Below are 12,538 nucleotides of genomic sequence, written 5' to 3'. Positions count from 1 at the left end.
AGGGCATATTTTGCTTCTTTGCATGTCTTATAATTTTTTTGTTGAAAACTTGAAATTTTAAATATTATAATCTAGCAACTCCAGAAGTCAGATTTCCCCTCCTCCCCAGAGATTATTGTTGTTGCTTACAGTTGTGACTTTTCTGAACTGATTTTGTAAAGTTTGTATTCTGTCATGAGTGACCAGTGAAGTGTCTGCTCCTTTAGCTTAATGGTTAGTCAGTGATTGGATAGAGATTGCCCTAAACACCTGAAACCAAAAACAAAACAAAAAGCAAGTCTTTGCAGATGGGTTCTGTGTGTGTACTGGGGCATACCTTCAACGTTCAGTCAGGCAGTTTAAAACTCTGCCTTAGCTTTCACTTTCTGTTTGTGCAGAACCTGAAAGTCAGACACACATGAGAGCTTAGGGTCTTCTCAAATCTTTTCTGAGCAGGTGCCCAACTTTGGGCATGTGTGGAGCCTTTGAGATTCCCAGGAATATGTGGAAGCTTTGAAAAGCGTTTATTTCCCAAAATTTCTCATTCCCCAGCCTTTCCTCCCAAGCTTTCTAGTTTGTCTATTGTTTGCCCTAGTTGTTATCCCTTGATCCTGGCAGCACTGGCTAATACAGTTGCCTTTAAATATTTTCAACAATGCCCCCACAGTGTAGCTGTGTCAGTGCTGGGAGAGTTTCGAATTAACCAAAATATAGGCTAGCCCTTTGAGCTGGTCCTTCAGAGAGTAACCAGACAGGTCAAAATAAACAACGATAATTCTTTGAGAAAAAGGTCCATTCTGCTTCCTTTGATAGTAAGAATTATACCCAGAAGACAGACTGTTGTCTTCAAGGCTGCCACTGAGCTAGGGAGTGGAGGATGGGGTCAGTGTTAAGTTAAAACACCACAAAGCTCTCTTACAGAAATTCAGCTATTTTTTAAAACTGATTAAGCATTCTCCAGGTTGCAATAAACTTTGATTAGTTTTCAGAGTTTCAATAAAATTCATTCACTGCTTGCTGAGTTCCCTACACTGCCAGTTTTGTTCCACCTTGGGTAAGTCTTCTTAATAAGGATTAGTATATCTGTGGTAGGGGAGTAAGGAGGGGTACAGGGACAATGCTAAGTTCACATTATTCAGGAGGCATTCCTTGATTAATCCCAACTGGAACCATATTTTTACTCTTGGCACTTATTTAATATTAGATTAATACTTATTGATCTGTCCCATTTAAATATTAAGCTCACTTATGATTCTACATTTTGTTTTTTCAAAATATAAAGTTGATAAGAGGAGCTATAAAAAAATAAAGCTGCTAACATTAAAAAAAAATTAAATTAGAGCCATGTTTTACTTATGTTGAATTCCCTTCCCATGCCTCCAATCCTACTAGCAACTACAGTTCTCAGGACTGAATGAATGCTTTAAATAAAAGACTTAAATGAAAAACAAAATTAAAACAGGTGGCTTAAGTATTTTAGTACTCTTTAATTATCAAGTATTATCACCAATCAGATCAGCATTCTCCCTTTTATAAGGTATTTCTAGCATAATTTCTATTCAAAAGCATAAATAAGTTTACAATTTCAGAAGCAAAACACAAATGTCAATGAACACTGCAAATTTTGTCTCTAGTATGCAAAAAGAGAAAGGGGACTATTAATGACTCCAGGTGTCTTAGGAACAGAAAAAAGGAAACAAAATCACTTGCCTGGGTTTCCTTCAAAACAAACTTATTTTCCATATATTTCAAACTTACTCATTGTTTAATTCTAAAGCTTGATAGGCTGCTTTGATTCGAGCTGGAGGATTTCTTTCCCTCCATGCCTTCTGCATAACTGTAGGAAAAACATTTCAAAAAGTAGATGATATGGTAAACATAAATTATCTTATGCAAAACGTATGAAGAATGAGTTAGAAGAGTAAACAAAGATTTAAATAACATGTTCTTAAACATAAGAAACAAGAAATTGCGGTGATGGCTCACATTAACCTCATGAGAAATTTACATTAAATTTGGAAGCTTCACATAAAGTAGAAATTTAAATATTATTTCTCTGATTTATATGAATAATAACATAGATGGTACTTAATCAAGTTAATTACATAATTATACATGAACATTTATATATCTAAATGCATATTAAAATTGATATCAGATTATATTCTATGAAATATTCTAGTTCCTTTATCCTCTTGAAAAGGTTCTATGGAACTGTTAAAAATATACAAAAAAAACTTAAAAAACACAGTACTTATTTAATCAATGATTCAATCCATGAAGAATGTTTGAATTTGCATTTTGTATAAAAAGGGGAGTAAAAAGGAATTAACTTAGACTATAGTATATTTATGGGAAATGTCAGTCTCTACTAAGAGTCAAGAAAAGACTGAATTAGGATCTCTCTGGTATAACAATATTTGTTTTGTTATCATTTACTGCACCAAAATGAAAATTTCACACTAGGCAAAGTTTCTTAAAAATTAAACAAACAGGGACTTCCCTGGTGGTCCAGTGGTTAAGAATCCACCTTCCAATGCAGGGGACGCAGGTTTGATCCTTGGTCAGAGAACTAAGATCCCACATACTGCGGGGCAACTAAGCCCGTGCGCCGCAACTACTGAGCCCACGTGTTCTGGAGCCCACATGCTACAACTAGAGAACCCGCACACTCTGGAACCTGCGCACCACAACTAGAGAGAAGCCCGTGTGCCGCAACAAAGATCCCATGTGCCACAACTAAGACCCGACCCGACGCAGCCAGATAAATAAATAAATAAATAATTTTTAAAAAACTAAACAAACAAAGTAGATCCATGAAACTATCTGGCCTATTTCAAGTTTGATAAGAAAAATAAAGAATCTATGAATGTTGCTTTTGGAACAAAACCTACAACTGTCCAGAAAGAATAATGTGGAAAATGTTTGAGTTTTCCTTTGGAAACAAAATATTAGTCTTGGCTTAGAAAAGGAGACAATATATTCTACTTGCGTAACAAAAATACATTTCTCATATCAAACACGTCACCACTAGCTGACAGCTAATGCTTCCTGAACTTGACAAATTGATGCAAGTCAGCACCCATTTGATAATAACCAGGTAAAGAATAACATTTTGCTTAAACATTAAAATATTACATAAAAATCAAGTATAATATTTGACTTGCCATTTTTGATGATGAGGCTCTCTTCTATAAGTTACATGATATTTTCACGTTAAATTTTGACACTGAATCTTTATTAACAGTTTAAATGGTTATTTGGTACTCTAGCATATTAAGTATATACAGTAATTTATTTAACCAGTTCTCTTTTGATGGATAATTAATTTTTTGCTAATACAGAAATATTGTGATAACCATCTTTCAACATCTATCTTTGCAAACCTGACCAAATATTTCATTTTTAGAAGTGGAATGGTTGGTTAAAATGTATGCATCTTTTAAAAGATTTTGGATATATATTTCCAAACTCCTCTCAATGAGACTGTATTAATTTACATTTTTTCAGGCAGTGCAGGAGAGTGACTATTTCCCCACTCCCTTAACAACACTGAGTAGTATCAATCTTTGCTAATTTAAAACAGGAAAACTTATCTCATTTGCATTTGCATTTCTTCTATTTCTAGTAAGGTCATCTAATCCACCATTAAGCATTTTTTCTTATTCTCATGTTTTCAAATGCTCTATCCAGCCTTATTATTCCTCACAACCAAAGCAGTTCTAAGCCAATGAGGAAAGGGGAAATAAAGTAGAGGAAGGAATATACTTCCTTCTAAAACAAGGTTTAGGAATAATTTAAAGCAATATGCTCATTTAGTATTCAACTGTCCTCTTTAAGAATACTGTATATGCTTAAAAAATAACACAAGCAGTTAACAATTCAAATTTATCTATTTTTCTAGTTAAATACTATTCTAATATGCTAACCAGCAGAAGAGACTACCGTTCAACCCAAGACCATGGGTCACAAATATAAATGCCTTGAGACCAGGCAGAAAACATAAATGAGTGAACTAAAAGCACATGCACTGTCTAAGAGAGTCACAGCTCAGGCCTAACAAATTACTGCCAAGTGGAAATGCAGGTCCATATTTCCCAACTTAAAATTGTAAATCTGGAGTTTAATGTTAAATCTCCTGATTTTTTTAAATGTTGAAAAAAAAAAAACATGAAAACAAATTATCCAAAAAACACTGCTGGTTGGCCCTGAGGATATGCTTGTTCACTGTCCTAAAAAAAACAAATCAACAGAATAAGAACAAATATGTACTAATTTAGGGCTTCCCTGGTGGCGCAGTGGTTAAGAATCCGCCTGCCAATGCAGGGGACATGGGTTCGAGACCTGGTCCGGGAAGATCCCACATGCCATGAGGCAACTAAGCCCGTGCACCACAACTACTGAGCCTGCGCTCCAGAGCCTGCGAGCCACAACTACTGAAGCCCAAGCGCCTAGAACCTGTGCTCTGCAACAAGAGAAGCCACCGCAATGAGAAGCCCGCACACCACAATGAAGAGTAGCCCCAGCTTTCCTCAACTAGAGAAAAACCTGCACGCAGCAACAAAGACCCAACGCAGCCAAAAATAAATAAAATAAAATGAATACATTTATTTTAAAAAATCTACTAATTTAGTAATTACTGATGACAATAGTCAAGAGGAATTTGTCACATCACACATATAGGCACATTTGTCTTTTTTTAATATAAAACTATAGACATAAATCATTATCTTTATGTGAGTATCTGAAAAGATCAATATGGAACCAACAGTCCATTTCTGGATTATCATTCGTGGATAAGGTTTAGTTCAGTCTTTAACTGGGATTATGCATACCTCTAGAAGTACTACATGGAACTTTGCAAGGACCAAAATGGGACACACAGTTTTAAGTGAATCAATTTCTAAAGCTTCAACTATCTATGACTCTTTCCTATAACTGATCTACCTGAAGAATGTTCCTCTGATTGGTCTATGTCATGCTGGTTTTCCTTTCCTAGCCAACATACGCTCCCCGCCTCACTGCGTCCCCTAAAGATATATTACCTTTTCCTACTTTACAAAAGAAAAGCTTACTTTTCACCCATCCTGAATCTTTCCAAGGTGCACTGCCCTACAGTGTAAAGATCTCCATGTGCCTCAGGGGACAATTCAAAGTTTGGGTTTGGGAGGAACCATTTTTAATCAAGGAACCTATAATAGGGATTTGTGCCATTTACTTATTTAACAGTGAAGCTCAGCATTAGAAATAGAGTATTCTGGCCCCTGGAATTTCTGAATTCAAGTATATTGTAGAGTGGAGAGGGAGTGATAATTTTTATCAGTTCCATTTATCAGCACCCTTTCTCCCCTTACTATCAAAGCATGCATTGCTCCTAAGGGAAGGTACCCTCATAGTAAGGCAAAGAAAGCATTAGTAAGGGATAATAAAGGCAGTGGAATCTTGTTTTGGCCAAGTGATAAGCTCACTGCAAGGTTTTAAGACTTATCTATCTTCCTATCTTAGAATCTGAATTCAGAAGAGAGATGGTTGTCATAGGGATGCATGTTAACATGTTTATTTGAATTAAAAAATGAAGTCAGACTTCTCTGTCAGAAAGTAAGTCTGATGTAGTTGACAGGCATGACAATGAGAACTCACCCAGCCAATTAGGTTATATGGAGGACTCTTTCCAAAGTTGGAAGAGCCAAATATGTAGCTCCAAGGATTTGACAAAAATATAAAGTACATGATTCCATTTAGAACTTTATGATCAAAAGAAACTTAAATTTAAAAAAATTCATACAAAAACTGTTTATTGTGGAAAAGCATTTAAGTGTGATTAAAAAACTCTCAAACATAATTATATTATAATAAAATCATATAGAGATGTGGAATGGATATGAGTTCAACAAGAAAAAGTACTTACATAAAATTTACTACTGTTAGAGTATTTGTTCATGTATTTTTCAATGGATCATGGTGGATATCAAGTCATTAGATTCCTTGAAATACATTCAAATATAGAGTATTTTAGTTTTATTTTTAAATGTCTATATTTATAATATGTTAAAAATTACATTCTTTGCAATTATTTAACCTTACAATGTCAAGTTAAAAATGTGTGAAGGGATACATAGTTTTTCAAAATTCTTTTAGGAGGTATGTGAACAAAAATGTTTTAAGACCACAGCTTTATTGGATAGCCATGGTTGCTATTTGAAAAGCCTGCCAAGGTTTGCAATTCTGCCCGTGAGAAGGAGGTAAAGCCTTAATATCCTGAGTCACCTCAGTCCTCATAGTTAACAATACAATACTGATTTTCCACTGCTGTTATTTCCTTAACATTATACTTTTGCCATTAATGTAAACATTAAGCATATAAACATAAAGCAATTCCTTTTTCTCTGATTTGCAGTTAAACCATTTTATGTAATCATACCAAAGATCCTTGGGTTTCCTGCTACCATACATGCTGAATATATTTAATGCAGCAGAGATATATCACAATGAACTCACTTCAATGTTGGAAAACTGGCTGTTTTTCAGACCCTAATTGTTGGTGATTTTCTTCTGCCTATCAATGTGATGAGTAGAAGCAGTAATAGTATAGTGGTTAAGAGCCAAACTTGAGCTTGAAACCCAGCTTTTTCATTTATTAGCTAGATGATTTAGGGCGTGTTACTTGTTTCCCCTTTGCCTCAGTTTCTTTATATTTAAAATGTGGCTGATAATAGTACCTATATCATGAAGTGATTGGGAAGATTAAATTAGTATCTTTATATAAATTGCTTAGAACAGTGCTTGGTGCATAATAAGTGTTATACAAGTGTTAGCTATTATTACTGAAATTGCTTAAGACATCTGTGACACCAAGGCTATTCATTCATTCATACTTCCATCAAAGAATAAATATTAATATTTACAGTATATCAGGCAGTGTGCTAGATGATAGGGACTCAAACATGACAAGTATAGTCCCTAATTTCCACAGTTTCACACATTATTAGGGAGGACAAACATTAAAACAACATGATAAATTAACAAATAAGTGTTTACAGTTGAATAAATTAACTAAAATTATTATAAAAGTGAGATTTGGACTAAGTACTGCAGAACTATAGAGAAGATCAGGGAAGGCTTCCCAGAGAATGAGACTTTTAATTTTGAAGGATAAAAGTAGAAGCATAGATAAGGTGGGAGAGGGCAGTCAAAATAGTTGTGATAAAGATCCCTGTCTTTAAGTCAAACATTTAAGAGTTTCTATACTCACTTCTACAGAGAAGATTAGACAGAACTAAACACAGACATTTCTATGATCTTCCACCACTTTACATGCATCCCTGACTTATGACTGGAATAAAATATACCCCATTTTTCTCTACATGCTGTGCCCCAATGTTTAACTTTGCCTTACTCTTTTTTTTTTTTTTATGTGTAATTATAGGTGTTAACTTCCCCAACCAAAACTGGGTACACTGTTCTCTGTATAAGCAATTGCTGTATTCGATCTGAAAGGCTTTTTAAGTAATAAAAGAAGCAATTTAATTAATTTTTGTAAAATACTTTAAATTCTATAAAGATTTAAATTTTATCTTATAAAAGACAAAAAAGTACGATAACCTAGTTTACAATCATAATTAGTTTCAATTTAATCTGGGTTTCTTATCAATGATGCAAACAACTCCAAGCCAAATAACTTTGTATAATAAATAACTCTAAAAAACTTTAAAAATAATTTTTATGACTACTGTTTACCCCAAGAACAGATATGACACATACCTGTGTCTGAAGGACGTAAAAAGTCCGTGTCACAGGTGAAAAAGGTCTGATGGTCCTGAGCTGACAAATTCATGTCATAGTATGTAAGTGGCTCTTTACCAGTCACCCAAGTGTATCTTTACCAAAACACAATAAAATATGTAAATTGAACATGAGAGAGCATCTGTCTGCTACAACAGACACTTTTTAAAATTCAAAAATATACTGCTACAAGTCTTATTTTAGGATGTTCAAAAGCTTATTAAAATCAATAAAACAAAAGAGATAACCTATCCAAACTACTTAGAGTACAATAATAAAACATCAAAAACCAAAAGGGAAAAGGCTAGATTATTCAACAAACAGTGCTTCAAAGTTGAATTTGAAGGGATAAAACAATTTGACTTAAATATATACTTTTTTAAGTATACTTAAATAAATTCTCAGTGAATTAGAATTAAGTATTAAAAGTAAAACTACAAAGAAACTAGAAGAAAACACAAGTGAATTTTTACTAGATGTCAAGATGATAAAGGGTTTTCAAAGCATAAAAGCAAAAAAAACTTTTTTCAGATTTTACTAAATTAGAAATTTTACCTTTCATTTCTTCCTAAAACCCTCAATAATTAATAGCAGGTAACAAACTGTCTAATAAATACATTTCAAAATATCCAATCTCATTGGTAATTAACAAATAGCAAATTAAAATAACAATTTTTACTATTCACCTATAAAATTGGCAAATATATATTGTCAAGGGTGAGGTGGGACTCACACATATTGCTGTTATAAATATAAATTGGTATTTACATTTCTTTTTCCAGAAATCAATTAGATAATATCTATCAAGAGTCTTAAAAATATTCACACCTAGTTAGACGATGGGTATATGGAATTCCATTATACCACTCTCTCTACTTTTGTTTATTTTTGAAATTTTCCACCATTAAAAGAAGAAAAAATTAAAGGGGGGAAAAAAAACTGTTTACACCTTTTGATTCAGTAATTCCAGTGCTACAAATCAACCCTAAGGAAATAATCATATATGTGGCTAAAGATTTATGTATAAAGCTATCGCTCTAGAGTAAATGTTAACAGTGAAATATAACCTGTGATCTGGATAGGGGAGCAGTAGGTAAGTTATGTATGGTACCTCCATATAATAGAATACAGTACAACTATTAAAAATCATGTTTTTGAAGAAATTCATGTTTTGAAGAAATTCTGTGGTAAATTCACACATAATGAATTTTATATATTATGATGTTCAAGTTTTGTTTCTATATATGCATATAGAAGAGAGACTGGATGGAAATACTAATAGCAGTTATCACTTAGTGGTAGAAAAAGGTGATTTTTTACTTTCTTTTTTATACATCTTTTTATTTTCCAACTTTCTACAATGAATATGTATATATTTTATAATCAGAAAAAGCATCTTAAAAGCACATTGTGTTATTTACATACATGATCAAAGATTTTGTTACTTAATAGTATAAGTTGCCTTTAAAGTTGCTATTTAAAGTTTTTAGCTATTTTAGGAGAAATTATCATGAAGAAAAAGGAAAAAGCGAATCCTTGTTCCCTTAGCAAAGTTTGGTATACTTTCTGAAATCATAAAAAAAAATCAACGATCTACATTAATCCCAAAATGATTTAAAGCAGCTAAAAAACACATGTACAGTATCAATAACTTAAATTAGAAGTAAATTTTAAAAGACTCAGTAAAGTAAAACAAGGATTGGGCCATAAAATGGCTCATACCAAAGAGTTCTATACACTTGCTAAAGGTTGGCTACGATATGATTCTAAGCTTCCTAGAACCACACAATGATTACCAGTGCAATTTAGACTTTTACATTAAGATAACCTAATCATTCAAAAAAGAAGCATTAAGTGTTCCTTATACTAAGATAAGAAATTTCTCTTTAAGATTTTCATGAAGTAGATACTATAAGATAACAAGAATAGCCTAAAAACTTTTCAATAAACACAGTGAGAAGTTCAAGGACCTGTTTCTTGCAGAATCCCTTAATATAGGCTAATGGCATCTATCATAAAAGCCTAGCTTTGGCTTCCCAGGATGTGACTGTCCTACACTATCAAGAGTACTTACGCACAGGGATTACTGCTAAATTATTTGTATCCCCATCACTTTGCATAGTGCCAATACATAGTAGACATAAACTGTTTCTTGTTCAATGAATTAAACAACATGCCCCAGTCTACCTCCAGGTAAAACACAGCCCTTTCCAAAACAAAAGTAAAGTATCTTTGGTCATAAGTTTCAAAAGTCGTTTTCTCATTTAGAATAAAAACCAGAAGAGAAATGGATACAATAGTGTAGCTAGGGAATGGCAATATAAAATACAATATAAAAATACTATGCCCTGTACTGTTGCACAAATGAAATTTATATTCACATTCAGATTGATATTTTCTAATGAATCGTCAAATAAAGTTTGCAATTGAGCACATGTGCACAGGAATATGTTGACATTTGCAATTTTTTCTCAATCTCATGAATTCTTTGAAAAGGCTTTCTGCCATAAACCAAGAGCCAAATATATACTTATATCACAAACGTACGGTTTGAAGCAATGTTTCTCATGATTATAAAAGTAAATATAGTAAAGATGCTGCCAATTAAACCTTGGGCTAATCATTTTACCTTATATCAGTATCTCCAACTAGAAGAGCTGTGATGTATTTGTAAAAATAAATTTTTCCATAATACTTTTATTCTAAAACCAATGCCATAATTATACTGAAAGCAAAATGTAATACCTCCTATATTCTGCTCCTCTGAAAAGATTTAGAGGATTTCTCCATACCTTGCATTCTAAAAAACAAAGAGAAAAAGGGGGAAAATAAGACAGTTTAATCAAATGTAGTTAAATCTTAATTTGGTCAACATGTATTGTATAGTCACTGTATGCTAAGTACAGTGCTAGCCACATATAGCACAAAGATGAATAAGGCATAGATCACCCCTGCTGTCACACAGTGTACAACCAAATCTAGTCATTCCCTTATTTCTGTCTCCATAGCATTTGGTTCACAATCCAAGTACAGCACTTACCATATTATAATGTGACTATCTGGTTTTCAGTTTTTCCTTTAAAATATGAGCTTTTAAAACTTTGCTCATTTTGTACTTCTGGAACCTACCACAGCATTTGGAACTAACTTAACTGAATTAAATGTAGCATGAGAATTAGTTATGTAAACTATCACCTACACTGTGTGGTAAGTGCTATGATAGAAATATATTTTGTTCCAAGAGATAAAAAGGAAGTGATTAAGTTTGTTCTGGAGAAATTAGGGGAGACTTTAGAAAGGTTGTGACATTTAAACTTGAACCACTGTAAAAATGAGTAGAAGGTTGCCAGATGAAGAACATTCTAAGCAGAGGAAGTATCAGAAAACCACACAGCACACTTAGGTTAGAGTACATGGTAGAAGGTGAGAGGGAGAGCTGTAAATGAGGCTAGAAAATAGACTGGGGGAAATTGATGAAGGGGCTTACATACCATGTAAAGAGTTTAGACATTATCCTTAGTCAATCAGAAGCCATCAAAGGTTTATAAACAGAAAAATAACAAATATCAGGACTTTGTTTAGATCAGCAGTTCTCAAAGTATGATTCATGGAACTGCAAAGTAACAACTCGTTTCATAATAAATGCTAAGACATTGTTTGCCTTTTTAACTTGTTGACTTGAACTCAACCCTGAGAGTACGGGCATCCTTAAATTTTGTGCCCCAAGCACCTGACTTGCCTCACACTAGTCCCAGTCCTGCAAAGTTGGGCTAATGGTACAAAATCAATGGTTGGTAAAACTTCTGGTACTTTAAAGTAGTGGTCATTGGATTCCTCACCCCAATCCCAGTAAACAAGGCAACCAAATATGATGGTTGTCTCCGGTATAAGCAATTGTTTTTTGAGCTGGACTGACCTTTTTTTTTTTCATGGAATCTCACTTTTACTTGAAAGAGTCACTAACAGACAAATTTATGATTATTCAGACAGATACCTGGCAAACATTTTCTCAAAGTTGAACAAACTGAGTCTGTCAAATTCAAGGAAGAAAAAACAGTATTTGCTGCCAATGATAAAACTTGAGCTTTCAAGTACATATTAGAATTTTGAAAAACTTGTATCAGTTACCATGAGCTTGACCATTTCTCAACTTAAAGGCTTTCCTGTGAGATTAGTGGTATTAACAAATGTCATTTTTAAGAATTATACAATATGTCAATATTTGGAAGACATGTATAACTCAGGGAACGAGTATTTTCCAAGTGGCCAATGCATGATTTATAAAATTATTCATAAGTGAAAGACCCATTCAAAATGGGACACCAAGGGATTCTAATGTACAGAACATGAAAAGTTAACTGGTATAGCTTCAGATTCCACATTGCAACTAAACTTTAAGAAAGTACCTCAGTAAATTTTGGTGTTGTATTGAAAATGAACATCCACAACCTTCTGAAAAGGTTATTAAAATACTTTTCCCTTTTCCAACTACATATCTGTGTGAGAACAGATTTTCTTCATAGATGTCAAGCAAAACAATATTTCACAACAGACAATGCAGAAGCAGATATGAGAATAAGCAATTTTTTACTAAGCTAGATATTAAAGAGATTTAAATAAATGTAAAGAAATGGCAGTCTTCTGATTAAAATTTTCTTGTTTTGGAAAATATAATTATTTTTCATGATACGTGTATTAGCTCAGGCTGCCATAACTAAATACCATAGATTGGATGACTTAAACAACAGAAATTTATTCTCTCACAGTTCTGAAGTCT

General features: G+C 33.2%; 1 protein-coding gene across 16 annotated transcripts in view; it reads right to left on the bottom strand.

The window, feature by feature from the left end:
* ST7L (suppression of tumorigenicity 7 like) overlaps positions 1–12,538 on the bottom strand; it is a 153,761-nt gene that overhangs the window by 127,643 nt on the left and 13,580 nt on the right. For 15 of the 16 annotated variants that reach the window (XM_082458587.1, XM_082458579.1, XM_082458573.1 and 12 more), the window contains 3 exons: positions 10,507–10,561; positions 7,741–7,856; positions 1,738–1,816 (listed from right to left, as the gene is read on the bottom strand). In XM_082458587.1, coding sequence (XP_082314713.1) covers positions 1,738–1,816; positions 7,741–7,856; positions 10,507–10,561 — 250 coding nt within the window. The remainder of the gene's footprint in view (positions 1–1,737; positions 1,817–7,740; positions 7,857–10,506; positions 10,562–12,538) is intronic. The other variant, XM_082458575.1, reaches the window with a different exon arrangement.

The sequence above is a fragment of the Balaenoptera physalus genome, assembly GCF_965194825.1.
Source record: "Balaenoptera physalus genome assembly, chromosome: 1".
Lineage (NCBI taxonomy): Eukaryota > Metazoa > Chordata > Mammalia > Artiodactyla > Balaenopteridae > Balaenoptera > Balaenoptera physalus.
This window is presented reverse-complemented; position numbering and strand designations above follow the sequence as displayed.